The sequence below is a fragment of the Esox lucius genome, chromosome 10 (genome assembly GCF_011004845.1).
Source record: "Esox lucius isolate fEsoLuc1 chromosome 10, fEsoLuc1.pri, whole genome shotgun sequence".
Classification (NCBI taxonomy): domain Eukaryota; kingdom Metazoa; phylum Chordata; class Actinopteri; order Esociformes; family Esocidae; genus Esox; species Esox lucius.
In genome coordinates this window covers 8,112,888-8,132,107 of record NC_047578.1, presented here as the reverse complement: position 1 = coordinate 8,132,107, position 19,220 = coordinate 8,112,888, and the positions used below count along the sequence as shown (strand labels likewise).

At 44.7% G+C, this 19,220-nt stretch overlaps 1 protein-coding gene across 2 annotated transcripts in view; it reads left to right on the top strand.

The window, feature by feature from the left end:
- The window catches only part of thsd7aa (thrombospondin, type I, domain containing 7Aa), a 98,583-nt gene that overhangs the window by 57,348 nt on the left and 22,015 nt on the right, over positions 1-19,220 (top strand). For both annotated transcript variants that reach the window (XM_010873411.4, XM_034294743.1), the window contains exons 6-13: positions 793-996; positions 6,761-6,955; positions 9,983-10,223; positions 11,983-12,098; positions 13,651-13,783; positions 13,905-14,008; positions 15,677-15,868; positions 16,740-17,006. In XM_010873411.4, the coding sequence (XP_010871713.2) occupies positions 793-996; positions 6,761-6,955; positions 9,983-10,223; positions 11,983-12,098; positions 13,651-13,783; positions 13,905-14,008; positions 15,677-15,868; positions 16,740-17,006 (1,452 nt within the window). The remainder of the gene's footprint in view (positions 1-792; positions 997-6,760; positions 6,956-9,982; positions 10,224-11,982; positions 12,099-13,650; positions 13,784-13,904; positions 14,009-15,676; positions 15,869-16,739; positions 17,007-19,220) is intronic.

Sequence of the window (19,220 nt, the reverse complement as noted above, 5' to 3'; positions counted from 1 at the left end):
TTAAACAGACGACTGGGGAAGGAAGGGACAGAATCTTAAAACGTACTGGAGAGAAAAAGAGAGTTAGCCATCAGCCGTTGCCCATTCTCCACCTGAGTCCTGCAGTCATGCCGAATGGCTGCCCCGTGGTCCTGTCTGTTATCTGGCTTTAACAGAAGTAGGAAAAACCCCTGGGGCTGGGGACGAGGTGACCTTGGGCTGGGCATTCAGGGGTTAACACAGACACGCGCACACACCTCCCAGCCCCGCTAGATATTCTTGAGCAGAAAGAGAGGAAAGCCCTGAGACTAAGAGGAGCTCAAATCCCAGCCATATTAATGGATTGCTGCATACATTAGTCACTTTGGGTAAAGCCTGTGTGAATGGGGGAAGAGTAATAATATTCAGTAATAATATTCATTATGTGAAGCTGTTTCTCTAATGTCTGTCATCTTCTAGGACTTAATGGTCCTGTCGTGTTAAATAAATGCCATTTTACGGTTATCATCAAAGCCAAGACATACTGTGACCATAACTGAACTGAGGGAAGTTAATGTACTTACTCAGAAATTAAGTTGGGACAAATATGTTTAGCAGCCCTGAAAGTGTTATCGCAGAGGGGGTTGTTGATCAGTGTGGGGGTGATGTGTGACTATCTTTTAGCTCCTGCTGTTCCAAATATTCTGTACTATGTCGACTTTACTTATGCAAAAGTATATTGCAAAAGTATAACCAGATGAAACATTTCACCCTGACCCGGCGGTGTCCAGATACCCACCTCCTGTCAGTCTGACCCTGTTGTTGTCCTCTCAGGGTTCAAACTGAGGAAGAGGAGGATCATCAACGAGCCCACAGGAGGAACAGGAAGCTGCCCTCACCTGGTGGAGGCCATACCATGTGACGAGCCCAGCTGCTACGATTGGCTGCTGCTGAAGCTGGAGGAGTGTACCCCGGACAACGACAGAGACTGCGGAGCTGGAACCCAAATTCCTCAAGTCCAGTGTGTCAACAGTGAAGGTACAGAGATAAAGAGACAGATGGGAAGATCTGCACAGAGAGACAGAAATAGAGAGACAGAGACATAAAGACACAGATGGAGAGACAGAGACAGATGGGAAGTTCTGCACAGAGAGACAGATAGAAACAGAGATAGAGACAGATAGAAACATAAAGACACAGATGACAGATGAACAGATAAACAGAGAGACAGAGATAGAGACAGAGCTAGACAGACAGAAATAGAAAGATACAGAGACAGAGAGACTTAGAGAGACAAATAAATAGAATGAGAGAGACGCAGGCATAGAAAGATTAATAAAGATAGAGATTGAGAGACAGAGGTAGAGGACAGAGAGAGACACACAGATAGAGAGATAGAAATACAGAGCGATAGAGAGGCGTTTGTGTTATTTGTCTTCTCCGTAATTACAATGTTGCAGCGGATTTTCATGGTGGATTCCCTGGTGGTTTTACAAAACGTTTTGGGTCATTTTGAGCTGAAGCTTTTCTAATGCTGGGCTTTAGCTGCATGGCCTAGGCTTGAACTTGACCTGCAGGGCCTCGGCCTTGGTCCGATGCCCAGGTGTGTGTGTTTTTGTGAGTGTGTTTGTCTGTGTTGTCCCCTGGACTACAGCCCAACAGGATAATTACTTGTTTTTTTAACCCATTTTGTTAGGGATATTTATTTCTCTCTGTGTTGCTAGTGTTACCCTAAGAATGTTAAGCACTATGTACAGTGCACCTGTCCTGTGTGTGTGTGTGTGTGTGTGTGTGTAAAGCTTTGTGCTAAAGGGCTTGAAGCCAGCCGCGGCGTGCCACCTGATATCCCATGGGGCCTAAGGTCCAGCCACTGCTGCTCGTAATTCTGCTGCCTGCTGAGTATGAGGCACAGAGAGCTAGGCTGGCGCAGCCTGACGAGACACACACACACACACACACAAATAAACTCACACATATACACCCACACACACGCACAAATAAACTCACACATACACACACACACACAGTTATACACACAGAGACAGAGCTAAATATACAGCACCTGCTCTTTCATATTCTCTCCCAAAAAACTGTGTCACAGAGACAGAATTCAGTTAGCATTTGACTGCTGAATATAATAACCCCAGTGTTTGATGCTTTTCCAAAAATAGTAGCATTGGAATGGTTATATAGGGACTGTTATTTTGCATTTTAGCATGATAATATAGTATTCTGTCATAGTAACATTAGATTCTAGATTGGTAATATATGATTCTAGCATGATAACATTGGATTCTAGATTGGTAATATATGATTCTAGCATAACATTTGATTCTATAATGGTAATATAGGATTCTAGCATGATAACATTGGATTCTAGAATGGAAATATAGGATTCTAGCATGATAACATTGGATTCTAGATTGGTAATATAGGATTTTTGCATGGTAACATTGGATTCTAGTGCGAATTGAATTATTATTTATAGTTCAATAGGTCACACAAAAATGCTTTTTCACCAATTTTTTTTATCCACAATCTCCTATAGAAATTTCAAATGATAACTCTACCGCTGTATATCCAGACCCATCATTTAGTTTTTGTAACAGTGTCGAACCGAAACACCACATTTTCCTGCTCACACGGATTGCATTTTTCTCCGAGCCGGTCTGACGCAGAGAGGAAACATTTATTATGGCATGTGCAATCATAAACATGGCCTCTTGAGAGGAGTCTAACTGATTCATTTTGAATGTGGTTTGGGAGGAGAGCCTTTTTATTCAGGGTAGACCGAACAAGCCTTGTACGTTACAGATGCAGTTTAGTCTCATTCAGTTTATTGAACTCCCTGAACCCTAATTTAATCAATAACTTAACCAGAAAAGGTAACAATGAAAATGGTTAGCAATGTGAGAAGTAGTATGACTGAATGTAGGTGTGATTCACCACCACCATTATAGACATTCAATATCTTAAAAATCCAACCATGGGGACAGAAACGGGAGAACTCCGCAGATTTTCTAACTCCATTGTTGTTGGAGAAATTCTATGGAACTCACTTTGTGTTAATGATGCAATTAGGGACTGTGCGTTGTAATTGTATTTTACATCCTGGGAATTTTCCATTCTCCCTAGTTCGTCTAAGATTCAGCGTATGAATATAGCAATTATGGGAAGATTTCTGAACCATAGCACACAGCTAGATAATGAGGACCCTGGGGAAGGAACGTGTGTCTGTGCGCGTGTGTGCATGTGTGTTTGAATGGTGGTGTCTTTGTACATGTGTGCGTTGGTGCTTTTCAATCAGTTCTCACATTTTAAACAGTAATCAACATCCCCATTCACACCAGCCAGTGTCTCTTGCTTCCTGCGCATGTCGTTGCCGTGACAATGATTACCCAGCGTAAACCTCTTTTATTGTAAGTCGCTGTGTTTTTTCCGAGGAGAGGACTAGTTGTTGAGCGCATTGGAACTTTTATGTTACCAGCAAAATGTAAGAATGTACGAATGTTCAGATATTAGGTAGAAATATTTATGAGAAAAACTAAAAACACATTCAATCCCCATCTGCTCATAACTCTCTGTTTTTTCCTCCTTCCATCTCCACCTTACTTTAAAATGTGTATCTGTCACTGCCTCTATTTCTACCTCTCTTCTACATATTGTATTCCCTCCATATCCTTTCTCCACCCCTCCCTAAAGACATTGTGTATAATATTAAACTATTCTGTGAACAAAACCAGCTCAGGTAGCTGTCTCTGAAAAAGAAAGAACCCCCCCCCCCCACACACACACATATTTCTTGGTTCAAGGTGACCTCCACATCTCTCCTTGCCACTTATCCAGAGAACTGGGATTCTGGCTGCTGTGGTCCGGCTGTGGACCGGAGGATCCTGTTGAATCCGGTTACTGGTGAATTAAATTACCTAGGTGCTGCTGCACAGTCAGTTCACATTTGCCGTGCCGTTCTTCCGCATCAGTGTGTGCGTGTGGGTTTTGTGACATCTGTGTGAGGCTGAAGTGTTTCCTTGTGTTTCCAGATGTGTGTTGATGATGTCTAATGCTGTCTGGTGCTTTTTTACATCAAGTCCCCTCAAAGTCTGGCGGTTTTCACCTCTGTGGGCTTTGCTGAATTGATTTCCAGACACGCTGGATCTGGAAAGGGCTGGATGACGTACCTATGGCTAGCCAAGGATCTTATTATGAAGGTCTTGAGAGTTCCCATGGCCATTGTGCTGTCTTGTTTGTACAGTGTTGTACTGTTTTCCCCTTTGTATTTAGGATGAATGAAGCCAGACACAAAGATGTCACAAAAAGACAGTGAGAATAATCAGTGTCATACCAACACTTCGATGATTTTCACTCCCAATCTATCACATGAAAGACTTCCCTTCCACCACCCACTGCACACACACACACACACACGCACGCACGCACGCGCGCACGCATCCCCCGTGGCGACACTCTTCACTGTAACTATTGACCCGTTGTCAACCGCTGATGAAAATGGATTTGTTTTCTCCACATGGCTCCAGATGTGTGATCAGATTGGCTCTGATTCCCCCGGTCACTACAGGGTGTTCATCACTGCCAATGACAGATGGAATGGGCCGGTATACAATGGGCTGTGGATGGGGGTAAAGGTGGGCTTCATTGATTCTGAGGGATATGTGATAGGAGGAGGTGAAGATAAGCAGGGCGGTTAAAGTGGGGGTGGTAGTTCACTCACACATCTATTGTTCCTGGTAAGTGAGGCAGGATGGGTTATGGGTAAGGTTTTGCCGTCGTGGCGGCATCCCAGGGATTTAGAATACAGCGATGGTTCGGGATCCCATAATGGCTAGTGGATATTTCCCCCGAAGCTTTCCTTTGCTGCTCACACGCCGGGGACGGCCTGAGAATGTAGTAGGAGACTGGGATACAAAGGGTGGAGTCTCACTGAGGGACCGACGTAAGAGTGACAAGATGGTTTGAGGTGAGGGGAGGTTAGGGCGAACCAGGAGAGAGAGGTGACAGGATGGGGTGGGGTGAGGGGAGGTTAGGGCGAACCAGGAGAGAGAGGTGACAGGATGGGGTGAGGTGAGGGGAGGTTAGAGCGAACCAGGAGAGAGAGGCGACAGGATGGGGTGAGGGTGGAGTTAGGTTTGGTGAGGAGGGAGGTGAAGAGAAACGTAGGACTTGGATTAGTGAGGTTTCTCTGCTAGATCTAGATCTATGTCCTATTGAAACTTTGAACACAATGTTAAATCCTAAACTCATTAAAGCCCTTGGATTCCCTCTAAAACTATTAAGGATGGTCTGGAATCCGTATCGAGCGATTCTGTCGCCAGCCCTCCTTGTTTTGACCTTCAAGATCTCAACAACAGACCACTGAGATCACCCTCAGCTCACTCCTTCAATTGTTGTTTTTCTCTTGGCTGAATCGTACGTTGTTTAATATTTTATCTTTTACAAATATTTTAAAAGTTTATATTAGCAGGCTTTATAATCAAGTCATTTCACAAAACGGAATGAACCTGCTAAAGGTTAATTAAATCTAGATCTCTCTCTTTCTTGTGTTTAACTGTTTTACTGTAGCTCTGGAAAAGCTACCTTTTTGGTGTTGATGTACAACACATAGAGAGGAAGATTAATAATGAAGTATTAACACATATGGCAGGCTACAGAACTCCATTTGAACCCTGTTCTTACTACAGTGTTATATTAAACATATGTGGAGAACTGTATGTAGGACGGGTCTATGTGATGATCTGGGCATGGAGGGATCTGAAAGCATACGCACATCTGTAAAGAAAGCAGTGTGTTAACATTAAAAGACCATAATACGAAATTGTTTGTAGGTAACGTGTTTTGTTCACTTTTAAGAGGCAGATATGAACAATGCATCATGGCCCAGAGATTTGTGTGTTTGTTTGTGTGTACGCATGTAAAGGTGTTTGTTTGTGTGTGTGTGTTTGTTTGTTTATTTGTGTATAGGAATGTGAAGGCATGTGTGCTTGCGTATCAAAGACACCTCTGCAAAGATGCCAATAATTCAGTATCTTAGTGTATGTGACTAAGGTTTTCGTCTAGCCCTGATGCTTTTGAGATGCAATAATTGGATATGAGAACAATTTTCTCCCACGTACCCTGTCAAAGTCACGAGTGAAAGATTACACTAATGCCTCACTGCCTGAATTTGAATCTGAATTGGCATAAATATCCACTTTTATTCATAGGTTCTTGTTTTGAATGAAGTTGTAGTCCCTACGGCTTGCTCCCTCATGCCCAATGGCTCACTAATCTGTTTGCTTGTTTCTGAGAAAGCAAAAGCATCTTTTAGGTAATGTGTAAACATTAAAACTGGCACAGTTATCATGGAACCGCGGAGCCACCAGTTCTGAATCAAGACCATCATGAAAATAAACTTGTTGGCATATCCCTTAAAAACCATGATATCTAGCATTTTTCTATGAGGATGTTGGACTGCTGGGCATTTGGCTGTTTGATAGGGTTTCCACAGTTACCTGGACTCGACAGTGTGAGGAAGTGTTGATGTTACCTGTTTAAACCATGCAAACAGTAGATGGAATGTGGCTGAAGCGAGCAGCAGCCAGGAACAGAATACAGGGGAACATTTCCATATTTATGTTGTATCTGTGTATCTATGTTGTATCGCCAAAACAATGGAGAAAAATCTCTTTGAATTAGATCAAACGCAGTCGGCCTGCGACAATTTCCTATCACGGCCGCGTTGGTGTGCCTCTGCCCCTAGGCCCGGACATTCACCCTGGTCTGACATGCTTTCTCCCCGTGTGTTTAGGTGAGCATGTAGACCGCCAGCTGTGCCGTGACGCCATCCTGCCCATGCCCGTCGTCTGTGAAGTGCCCTGCCCCAAGGACTGTGTCCTCAGCCCCTGGACCCCCTGGTCGCTGTGCTCACACACCTGCTCCGGGAAGAACACCGAGGGGAGACAGACGAGAGCGCGCTCGGTTCTGGCCTACAACGCCGGGGAAGGTGAGACCACAGAGAGCCACACTGGACCCGAATCTGTTGGTGAGGTCCGGTCAGTAAGAGCTGTTGTCCTGCCGAGAGGAGGAATTGGTGTGTGGAAGTTGGACAATAGGACACAGCATCTGACTGAGGTTTAAATATTACACAGTGCTGAGTGTTTGACAGAGCCTGTCTATATACACACAGTAGATCGTCTAAAAAGGTTTTGGTTCCATTGTATCAGACAAAATCGTTCACATGCAGCTGAAGTATTTAAAATATAAGGTTCTATGTAGGGTTCTGAGTTGGGTTCTGTGTAGGGTAGGGTTCTGTGAAGTGTTCTGTGTAGGTTAGGGTTCTGTGTAGGTTTCTGTGGTTGTTGTCCCATCACTAGAATACCTGGATGTCTTAGAGTTTAATGTTTAGGTTCGTAGTGTCTGGGTGTTGTGGGTGAAGTGCCCTGTGCTTCGCAGTCTTCATAGTACCTCTCAAAAGTATATGGATGGTAGTTAATTAAGAATTCAAAACAACTTTACCGTCCACTAAGGTCTGTCGCCGCTTCCTGGCCTCTTCAGTAATATCATTTCTTATGCCCTTGGAAGGCATTGCCTCACAGATGTTTTTGCTGACCACGTTATGACCAGCCATGCTGATGTTAGCGTAGATGAGCACTCGCTATATATATGGCTGGCTGGGCACCAGCCTGTTTATCCTCCCGGTCAGCAAAATGTCATGTGTAATATGTAAAATCGACACTGAACCGCTTGGTGTTAGTAATGAGCATTGCTTAGCGTTAAGTGCCAACCAACACCCTGCGGGGAGTGGAAGTGTGGGAGACACTCTGGTCCGTAATGAAACAAGTGCCTCTGGGTAACTGTCTTACTCTCCCAGCTGCCAGTCACCCAGCTGTATACAATCCCCCCCCACCCCACGGAGCAGGCGGTGTGAAGGCCTTGCGGGAGATCAGCGAGCCGGAGCCCGTTTTGGAGAATGCCATTTAACCACTTCTCCTGGTTATCCTCCACAGGACCAGTGGTGCGTTGGAATGAACCACACTGGAAAGGGAGGGAGGCTTTAAACATGAGGATGATTGTCATGTCGTCCGTTCGGCAGAATCAGAGTCGGGCTGCTCGCCGCGCTTCATTTACTGCCTTCCTACACTTTAGGAGACATACAGACACTGGCCGTGATAAACGACAGGCTCTGTGTGTGTGTGTGTGTGTGTGCGTATGTTTGTGCATACGGTGTACGTGGCAGATGCTAGGTGTGGGCTGATTGTAGTACGAAGTCCTACATACGTTCTTCTACTGGCCATCTGCTATCAAACAGTGATATAGGACCTTCCAGTTCACCGTACAAGAGCAACTATTGATTTGAGATCTGTGTGTGTAACTACACCAACTGGCATAGATTATGCATTGATGTCAATGTGAAGCTTGTGATAGCAAACTGGTGTCAAAATCCACGTGATGTCAATGGAAGAGAGAGCAGGCAACCGTAGAAAAAAGCAGAATGTTCAACCACCAATACCTGACCAACCTGGTGGCCCACCCCCTAGATCTACCAATACCTGACCAACCCGATGGCCCACCCCCTAGATCCACCAATATCTGACCGACCCGATGGCCCACCCCCTGAGAAATACAATGTCTCATAGATGTTTTTGCCGACCATATTATGAGCAGCCCTGTTGATGTCGGAGGTAGATGTTTACTCGGTCGATATATGGCGAGCTGTGCACCAGCCTATTTATAACATAGAGAGAACAAAGGTACTTCTACTGCCACCACAATATTGCCGCTTAACGATTTTTATGTTGCTTTTGCAAGACAGGCACCACGAACAAGGCAGATATTCAATAAAGCACACTGAGCCATTATAAGTCAGAGGTTAATAGTTGTATTAGTAGCACTGAAACATTAAAATACTGCTTTACAACCAGAATTAGCATTGATGACCGTCTTTCTCCGTCAGCCTAACTGACTGCCTGGTCCTGTCCACTCTGTTTTAAGGGCATAAAGAAAAGCACAGGACAGTCTTATGTACCTGGAATGTGGCCATAACATTGCATTGGTTAAATTACTAGTTGGAGGAAAAAAACTGAAACAGTCAAATAACTCTGGTTCTATGTGCCATTTGAGATTTTTCAACCATAGTTTTGCTCACGACCGCATATTCAAATAAGGCATCCCCACCTTGGGATGCGACCCCTAGTTTGGGAAACGCTGATCTAATGTTGTACAGAGGACAAGCGTCTATAGCGTGTTTTATAAATGACCTGTTGAAGAACTCCCCCGTCAGGCAACATAGCTGTAAATTATCCAATCTGTGTGGCTCTTAAAGATAGAAGCTGGTCCTCATATAAGGTTCATCTGTTTTCCCCTGATCCCCCATCGATTGTCTGATCTCAGTCCTCCTCCAGCATTGATTGGTGGATTGTGGCCATCGTCTTCCACTGGTTGGACTATCTCGGTCCTTCTTCTTCATCGATTGGTGGATCTCATTGATTGGTCACTGTACGTTGCGGTGGTAATGGCTGCCCTGCCCCTCGGGGGTCTAGAAGGGCCTGCTAATGGCTTCCCACCGAGGGGAGGGGTCTCACACTCACGCACACCTCTCCGGGAAGGGGTGACATGCTGTCCACCTTGTGTCCAAGAGACTGTCAGATTGTCTCTTTTGTCTCAGTCTACAATGGACGTGGTTGGTTTAGCACAGACATGGCAACTGTTTTTTAAAGCAATGCGTGGATTTAAAGGGAACTCAATCTGGAGAACAACAACAAGACACAGCTGGAGCATTTGAATGGAAGTGGGGATGCTTTGGATGATGAGAGACAAACCAGCTTAACAGCCCGGCATTTCTCACTTGATGAGATGAAAACAGTTAGCCGAGACTCAAGGGACAAAGCAGAGAAGCCTTGTTGTCCAAGATGTCCGTGCCCTTGTAGCTCAGAGATTTCCTGCTTCTGCTATGTGCTTCTTTATGAAAACCGCCGTAGGTTTTCACAAATGACTGCAGTCTGATTGCTGTTTCCGTTGCTGTGTTTGGCAGGCGGGCTCCTGTGCCCTAACAGCAGTGCTCTGCAGGAGATGCGTAGCTGCAACGAGCACCCATGCACCGTTTACCACTGGCAGACGGGGCCTTGGGGACAATGCATCGAAGACACCTCGGTTCCCCTGGCCAACTCTACCGGGGCCCGGGTCGCGGTCGGGGACTCGTCCTGCTCTGTGGGGATGCAGACGCGGAAGGTCATCTGTGTCCGGGTAAACGTTGGACAGGTGCCTCCTAAGAAGTAAGAGTCCGCGCAACACAAGTACAGTCCATGCTTCACAATAACAGTTCCCTTTTAATGTAAAGCAAGACGAAGAGTAAGAGTCATGTAAGAGTTCTTGCTTTAACAATTTAATTGTCCACCGGTATAATGGTTTATGAATTTTATTTGTGAAGTGGACGAACATTACTTGTTGATGTGGGTAAAAATATGTTATAAGACAGCTTGGTTCTTCCGATCATCATATAATAAATCCATAACCCTTTGCTAAGGATACAGTAGAAGGGATGTTCTGATTCACCGATGTGCACCCAATTCGGTTTCAGACGTTAAAGACATGAGTGCAGTTTGCAGGAATGCAACCAGCCGAATTTAGCGTGAATGGTCAGAAAGCGGTTTGAAACCGCCGCCTCAGAATAATTCACTTTTGGAACGCGTGAAATCCCAAGCTGTGCTATGATTTGCTGTCTCATAGCGAACAATCTGCAAAAATCTGCTAAAATTCTAAATCAGTGGATGATACGGATTTAGGATTTAAATGGGGGATCCTAAAACACGTGGTCCCTCTAATCTGATACTGGTGGACGCCTAGCCTGTCCTATGTCTCAACTAAGGTGCCAAGACACTTTTTTTTCACACACACTCGCGCACACACACACAAGCACACACATTCTATTGTTACTGATGTCCTGCTGGTTGCATACATAGCTATGAGCTGATGGGTTCCCTGATAGGTTTCTGCCTGGCTTCCAGACTGGTTCAAAAGCATCTAGAGGCTTCCTCTCTGGCACCCTTGAGGCATCTGCCGGGAACTGGAATTATAATGAATTATCTATTTATTTATTTATTCAGCTTTAATAGCAGCATTATTCTGGCAGGATAAGCTGGAGCTGTGAGGCAGACAGGGAAATGATAGACCCCACGCTGGGTATGGAAATCAGCCAGTTTCAGTCCTGCGGTTTTTGATTCTCACGTCCGCTGTTTTATTTTTACTCAGCTAGTGCTCCACACTCCTGCCCCATGCCACTCAACCACTCACACGCGTGATGTGGGTTTATTGTGGTGTGACATAGTTACAGCTGCTGAACTGCTTTCGCTGCAAACATTCACCCACTATGTTTGGAAAGATTTAGTAAAGATTCATCAAATTATGAAATCATATGATGTCATGAATGAAATGGGGTATGATACTCTAATGTCTTCATTACCATTTTATGGGACACGAATACATTAACAATGGTGAGCTGTTGGAGGGGTTGTGATTATTCCCAAACTGCAGCCTTGCAATTCCAGGGAGGATCCTGCCATAATCCGTAGACAGGTGGTTTTCAAATATCTCCCGGGACTCCCAGACGTTTGGCATTTGTATTCTTGCCCCACCTAGCTCAACTGGCTTGACCTAATCAACATCTTGACGATTAACTGACATGCTGAGTTAGCTATGCTAGCTCTGGAATAGACAAAGTAGCCGTGAAGGTAGTTTCTGAGGAGAGGTTTGTGTAGGCCCCTGAACTGCTCGCGATTCACATTGGAAACGGGGAAATATTTCGGACTAGTTTAATAATTATAAACAGAATTGCTATATAAAACACATCTCCAACCCATTCAGAATTTGCCACATTCAGGCACCTCACCTAATCCCCAGCTGAAACCAGTGCCAAGGCGGGCTCTCCGAACATGGTTCTGTGTGTTCTGATCCCTCACATCTCAGAGAAGCAGACAGCGAGGTTCAGGGCGTCCGGGCGTCTATGTTAGTTGATGTGATTTCATGTGATTTCAGGTGTCCGGAGAGTATTCGTCCTGAGACAGTCAGACCCTGCCTCCTGCCGTGTAAAAGAGACTGCATTGTCACCCCCTACAGCGATTGGAGCGCGTGTCCTGTCACATGCAAAGCAGGTATAGATGAGACACAATACAGCCTCTCGAAGTGCAAAAAAAATATATTTTGCCAAGTATTACAAACCGATGAAGAATATTACTATGAATATACTTTGCATTGACTCACGTACAGGTACGCACATGTCTATGTCAAAATGGCTATGTGGTTTTGAAATTGGCCTGTGCTTCAAAGGACTTTATAACAGCGATTAACCACAGTGCATCTGTCGTTAAGGGTTTGTTTCCTGGTTTCAACAAAACTAGAAAAATCGGATAAACTAAACTAGGAAATCTGATAACCGTTGTCCTCGTACAATTATAAAATAATTATTCTAATTTGTTTTTCAAATGTTTCCACTGGAGCTGAGAGAAACATTGTGTCAAAGCTCTGATTTGCTTATGAGCTGTCGCTTCCTAGAACAGCAAGGAACGAACAAATATTGTTGCTTGGCAACATTCTTCTATATAAAGAACTGGAACAAACGGCGGTAATAAGCAAAAAAGTGCCAAGACAAATTTTAAGCAATTTGCCTGCACTGGAACAACTTTTTTGTGAGCTAGGAAAGGCTTGTTTGCATACATGTTTCTGTGATTTCCATTTCCCTAGAGTACGTGTTGTATTCATGAACTACTTGACATGCTACCTCTCCAGAAACATATGCTACAAAATCCTTTGTAGAGCCTAAAGAACATTCCCTGGACTTGTTTTCCTGGCCCTTTAACCTCAAATCAGCCTGTAATACAGCTTGCATTATTTCTAATTTGCCTCCCAGATCGTCTGGCTTTACTGGGAGTGTTATTGATATGGATATGCACTCGTATAAAGATCCTACCATATTAGCGCTGTTTCTATTGCATCTAGCTATTGCAACAAGGATACGACCACTGTAATATTATCCTGACAGGAATGTGGATTACTGCCTGTATGTAGGCTGGATATGGACTTCCTGCAGGAGCAATAAAACACTTCACCTCCCACTCACTGAATTGGACGGACAGAAGCAGCAGCAGAAGAAGAGAAGCAGATCGTGATCAATATGGCCACTTGATTTCATGACCTTTTCCAGACCAGCTGGAGAATACCACCATGGAACAGAGAGAGCTGGACACCAGTGGTGCTCCTTCGCTGTGTTTCAGTGTTCTTCCTGGGTGAAGGTTAATAACACACAGAATATATAACACTTTCATGGAGCTTTTCAAGGACCTGCGATTTGCACTTAAGTGTGTAATGGGCATTTCTCATGCTCATTTTACATTTATAGTCGAGGATGGAAATTGCCTGCTGTTTTACCGGCCGAGTCCAAATGCGTTCTACATACAAGGCTTTTTGGGTGTGCGAAAATTTCAAGATTATGTGTTCAAAAATGTTGAATACTTAATATGCCATGATGTCGTGCTTGCTTGGGGTTTTCAACCTGGTGTTGGAATTGAATGCACACTACTAAGGGAAAGATTCAACTTGACAACATCTGGTTGTCAGAACGGGGGACAACCTATACAAAAATAAATGAATGGGGTATTTGATTGGGTCAGTGTGTGAATTTGGTGTTTTTTTATTGGCTTTTACAAGGTGGAAACACGAAAAGGAAACAGAACAGGAAACGCATCATCATCCAGCTCCCAGCCAATGGCGGACAGGACTGCCCGGATGTGTTGACTCAGGAGAGAGACTGCGAGGCGGGATCCGTCTGTCTCGGATACCGGTAAGACTCCATCACCCTCAAAAGCCGCTCCATCTTGGTTAACTGGGAAGTGGCAGAGTTAACTACACTTTAACTAGAATTCCCATGATCACTCAGCTGTGCACTGTGTCTGGTATTGCAGGTGGAAGACGCACAAGTGGCGGCGATGTCAGCTGGTTCCTTGGTCTGTTCGTCAGGACAGTCTTGGGGCAGTGGAGACCTGTGGACCTGGTCTCCAGGCACGAGGTCAGCAACCACACATTCTTATTAACGAGCTACTGATTTGGATATTTTGGTTGCTAGTGGATATAGTCTGTCCAGTAATTTCAAGTAATTCAGACTTCAGTCATATTCATGCAGACTGTCCTATACTTTCAAAAGTTCTGACTCGCCTTGAACTTTGTTATGGAACTCTGCATGTGAGTGTGGAAGCATGGGGGATTGTTGATGTGAGTCCGTCCCACGCACTAATATAGCTCGCAAAGAGATCCGTTGGCTTCAAAGTAATACATTGGGCTCCAAGCCACTTTAATCTCCCAACTGTTTAACTGGGGCTCACAAGAAGCATTTTCTTCTCCAAATTTTATTCCCTACAGACCTGCACTACCAAGCGATTGGTCACATTAAGGTTCAAACACATATTGAGCTCAGCACAACGCTGCAGTAACTCATCCTACATCCATTTGCGAAGTGTCTGAAGAGAACTGGGAGCAAAGAATTCTTCATTCTTGTCTTGCTCCGGACCGACACTCTGAAGACGATGAAACAACATTATCTGATCCGACAACGAGCACCAGTCGACCAGCGTCTTTACGCTCCACATTAAGCCCCATTACTTGTAATAGGATCTCCGTGGTCACTGCAGGTGGGGGAGGGGTCGGGGGAGACAATTCAATACAGTGCTCTTACTTCTCCTAGTTTGAAAGCTATTGACGGAAAGTCAATGGGCGTTACACTACGCTCACAGTTCTGTCTAACCCTTTTGGGTCTGACTGTGAAGCACCCCGCACCGCGTAGTCTTTCACAGCTCATCTGCCAGCAACTCTTCCGTTAGTGTGTGCTGTTGTAGAACACACGAGGAACTGATGGCCGGTGTCTGGGAGCCTGGCCCGTGTGAAAGCCAGCAGGGCAAACATATGAGGGCGGCCTTGCCTGAAGTCCCTGGATTTTACTTGAATTAGGCATTTTTTTTATATTTTAACCTCAATACTTCGTCTGTTGAAATGATAATGCATTTGCTGTAGAGGAGGAATTGGGATTGTTTGGGGTAAATGTGTTACTTCATCTGGAGTTTGTCCCTTTTGCATTACCCTGGAAGCCACAGCCCAAAGTCAAATTAAAACACGGTGTCCAGTCAATGATCTTAAATGTTCTCTTAAACATTGCAGACTATTTCTGTGGTTTTGAATGCATTAGTTATTCCCATACAGGCATTTTCAGATGAAAGCTCTACCGTCTGAATCTCGTAACGTTTCTATAATGTGACATTGCTGTTTAATTGAAACCAATTGAAATGTCGTTGTCTCTTTTCACATTAACTATTTATGTGTGCAGTGAAGGTGAGTTTTGCTCAACAAAAAAGACACACATGTTTATCTAAGCGATCCGTTGACAGAGAAATTTGACCGGGTTTTCTTTGCAGCAGCTCTGCTTTTGACCAGCTCGCACCACCTAGCTCTGAGCCATCTCAGTGATACTACTATAGATTCACTATCATTTAAAACACTGTGAGGTCTGATTGCCTGTGACGAGCCTTGCTTAGTAACCAGTGGCCATTAACTAAATGAGACGGGGAGTCTTGCTAATAAACAATGACGAACATGTGCTCCAAAGCTCATTGCCTCACACCACCGCAGCATCCACCACCCCCTCACTCCCAACAACTCTTTCTTCACTTCCCTTCTCTTTCTATAGCGGTCTCCTGCCGGAAGCAGGACGGTCAAGCAGACATCGGAGCATGTCTGAAGTTCGCTAGCTCCATGCCCCCTCTGACCCAGCCCTGCCAGCTTCCATGCCAGGACGATTGCCAGCTTACAGCCTGGTCAAAGTTCTCTTCCTGCACACAGGACTGTGTGGGCGTCAAGACACGCAAGAGGGTGCTTGTAGGTGAGTGGTACAACCTTCTGCCGCTGGAGTCTTTGGCAACAGCTACAAGTACAATAGCGGCCTCTAAATGCAGACTCGATGAGACATTGACATTTCTTTCATCCAGTGTTCCTTTGAGGGTTTGATCCTTCAACCTCAGGTCATTTAGATGCACAGCGCTCTTCGTAATTGTCAACACTTTGGTATAGGAAATGTTGTTCATCAGCTTGATCTTCTACTCAAAATGATATGGAAAATGTAACCTTTAATTTTGGTAAAACTTTTTAAAGCAAAAATGATTTTTTTATCAAGATATATGTTTTTTCAAAAAAACAAACATATATTAGCACCCCCACATTCAGTACTTTTTGCTCTCTCCCCTTGTTAAACTAGTCTGAGTCTCAAAGGATCTGAGACCATTCATCTCCAGAATATTTCCTAGAATATACCTAATACAACGTCCTTGAGCCTATCCTGTTTTGCTTGGAAGCAAACAGGGCTTTTGGAAGCAAAACAGCCACGCAACATCACATGTCCACCACCACACTTTGCAGCAAAGAGTCATCTTTTTTTTCTGAATGAACATCCCTCTTTTTACACCAAACCTCTGGTATTTTTTGTGCCAAAAGGTTTATTTTGTCTCATCTGAGCCCGGTTCCAGTAAATGTTTCAATAATCCGGACCCATGGAACCAACCGATGAGATACTTCATTTAAAAAACCAAGTTGTCACGAAATTGATTTGCATGACCGAAATGGTGGAAGGACCTCAAACGGTGGACGTCTCAAGTGATTTCCCCTCAGGCCCAAAGGCGTGGTTTAGACCGGACGCAACGCTTCGACTGATCGCCTGCTTTTGCTCCCTCCCTCCCTCCCGTTCCTCCTCTCCTCAGGCAAGAGCAAAAAGCGTGACCAGTGCAAGAACAGCCAGGTGTATCCCCTCAGCGAGACCCAGTACTGCCCCTGTAACAAGTACAACGCCCAGCCCGTGGGGAATTGGTCCGACTGCATCCTGCCTGAGGGTGGGCGCGTGGAGGGCCAGCTGGGCATGAAGGTCCAGGGGGACATCAAGGAGTGCGGCCAGGGCTACCGTTACCAGGCCACAGTGTGTTACGACCAGGACGACCGGCTGGTGGAGACGTCGCGCTGCAACAGCCACGGTGAGTCCCGCGGGGCCTTCCATCCGCGGCTCTAAATGGGGGTGGGGGGGGGGGGTCACTCATCTACATGTCACCCCGTCGTATTGGTCAGTCTGTCGTCGTGACGATGCAGGAGTCATGCAGGTTCTCTTCCTCAACCTCTGCCGTCGATCGTCAAATGTTACCTCCCGGCATGTCAATTTTTTTACAACGAAAGGGACGATGAGTCATGTGATGTCATCGTTGCCCCGTTATAACCAAAACAACCCCAGCGCGTTTAAAGAAATATAAGGCAATTGGGAACGCCTGTCTCTTGAGTTCTCATCCATTTGTTGCAGCTTCTTATTAAAAAAAGAAGTCCGAAGCTTTTCTTCTGCATCATGAGAATAATTATTCCGACATTTACATGTGTTCTATTGATTCTGTTCCATCCGACCCAGTTCGACATCAGACTGGGAGTGCGGAGCTTACGCTCGTCTCACTCTCTCCTTTTCATCATCTCCTTATTGTAAATTCAAAAGAGAACAAATCAATGTGGGACTGGTGAGGAAAGCCCTGCTTAGCTGGCCCTCTGGCCCCAGCCCGAGTCTGTCAGAGGAACATCAGAGGTGCTTTCTTCCCAACGAGATGTATTAGCATTTAGGAAAACACAGCAGCAGAGAAGGGAATTAGGAAACACAGTGCGGTGGTACCTTCCATTTCAATGCAAATATGCAGTCTACTTCAAAGTGCTTATAGCAGGGAGTGGGCTCCGGTGTTTGTTCTCTGGGAAAACTGGTGCCGTCATGGGTGATGACTCACTAACTGTATGGGTGTCTGTGGTTGATAGCGTATTATGGTGATGTGATGAGATGCCACAGGCTATTTGCTGTTATCGTTTGTTACCCACTGGGCATCGACATCAGTTTCCAACAGAAATCAACCGAAAATGTAATGAAAGAAATATTTCTCTTACTCTAAGGAATTTTTGAAAATGTTTCACATAAATTTCAATGGCATCTCATGATTTTTGTATGGTATCTACGCTGAAAGATAATGATGCAAAATAACTGCTGGAGTATTGTGACAACCTTGAACTATTAAAGGGTAGAATATTATATTTTTCCAGGCATACTGCTGATCCAAAATTGCATTTCCAGGTCAGTCACCAAATATTTAGTTGCGCATGCAGGACACACGGTCGCACTTAAAGACCATGTCTACATGTTTCAATCTGAAGGATTAGGGTCATCTCCAGCTAACAATATGCCTGTGATTGTTCAGTAATAAAGCTGTGGCTGTAGTCATTCTGTGACAGGACTGGTATTGGAGCTGTTCCTTGAACAGGACGACTATTATATATAAATGGCTCCCACACATGTTAAATTACATGGAACCAGCAAGCGGTCAGTGGGTTTATTGTAATGCGTTGGTCTTAGTGTAAGTAAAAACTAACTAGTTCTGAGAAGGAGTCATTAACAAACATACTTGGTGGTGGCAGCCCATTAATGAGGTTGTGACTGTATATGGGGATTGTCTTGATCTTATAGCAGCTTCTGTAGAAGAAATGGCACTGCATAGAACTAGAGGTTTCAGTAGCTCACTCCATTTGGCCGTGCACTGCAATGAATAGATGTGTGCGTTTCTTTATTTAAATTGTTTATGTTCTGTCAGGAAATGCAACTGTGTCACAGGTTCTGCTACGGTGCAGTGACTGCACAAAATCCATCCTACATAGAGAGTCTGTCTTTCTTAATGGCAGGACTGTGTTCTTCTTATGGAGCCTGTACTTTGTTAAGATTCTTGTGAAGATTTTCGTTGGTAACCATGGTCCAATAGTTTGCAATTGTTTACTATAAATTTAAGGCCAGATAGCACTGCATTTTGCTTCTCCCTCTGCTACGAAATAATTTCAACATATACCAACTTTAACTTGAACTTTAAAAAATCTCATCTGTAAAATGTTCATGCGTTTTCCACTTCTGTGAATCCTCACGGGTTCATGTGTCGTGAACCACTTCTGGGAACAGTAACAGCTAAGAGCGCTGACCTCCCAGCATTTCCGGGGGGACAAATGATGCTCTGCAATCTACCCTTGCCACATAAACAGAAATAACAAGCCTAGAGAAAGGCGCTCCTGCCAAAAAAAAACAAATCATGACCTCTCTCTACTTCTCTCTGTCCCTGTCTCTCTGACTGGCTTGCCTCAAAACCACAGACAAACAGGCTGCTGCCCTCTTTTTTCAGTGTGTTTGC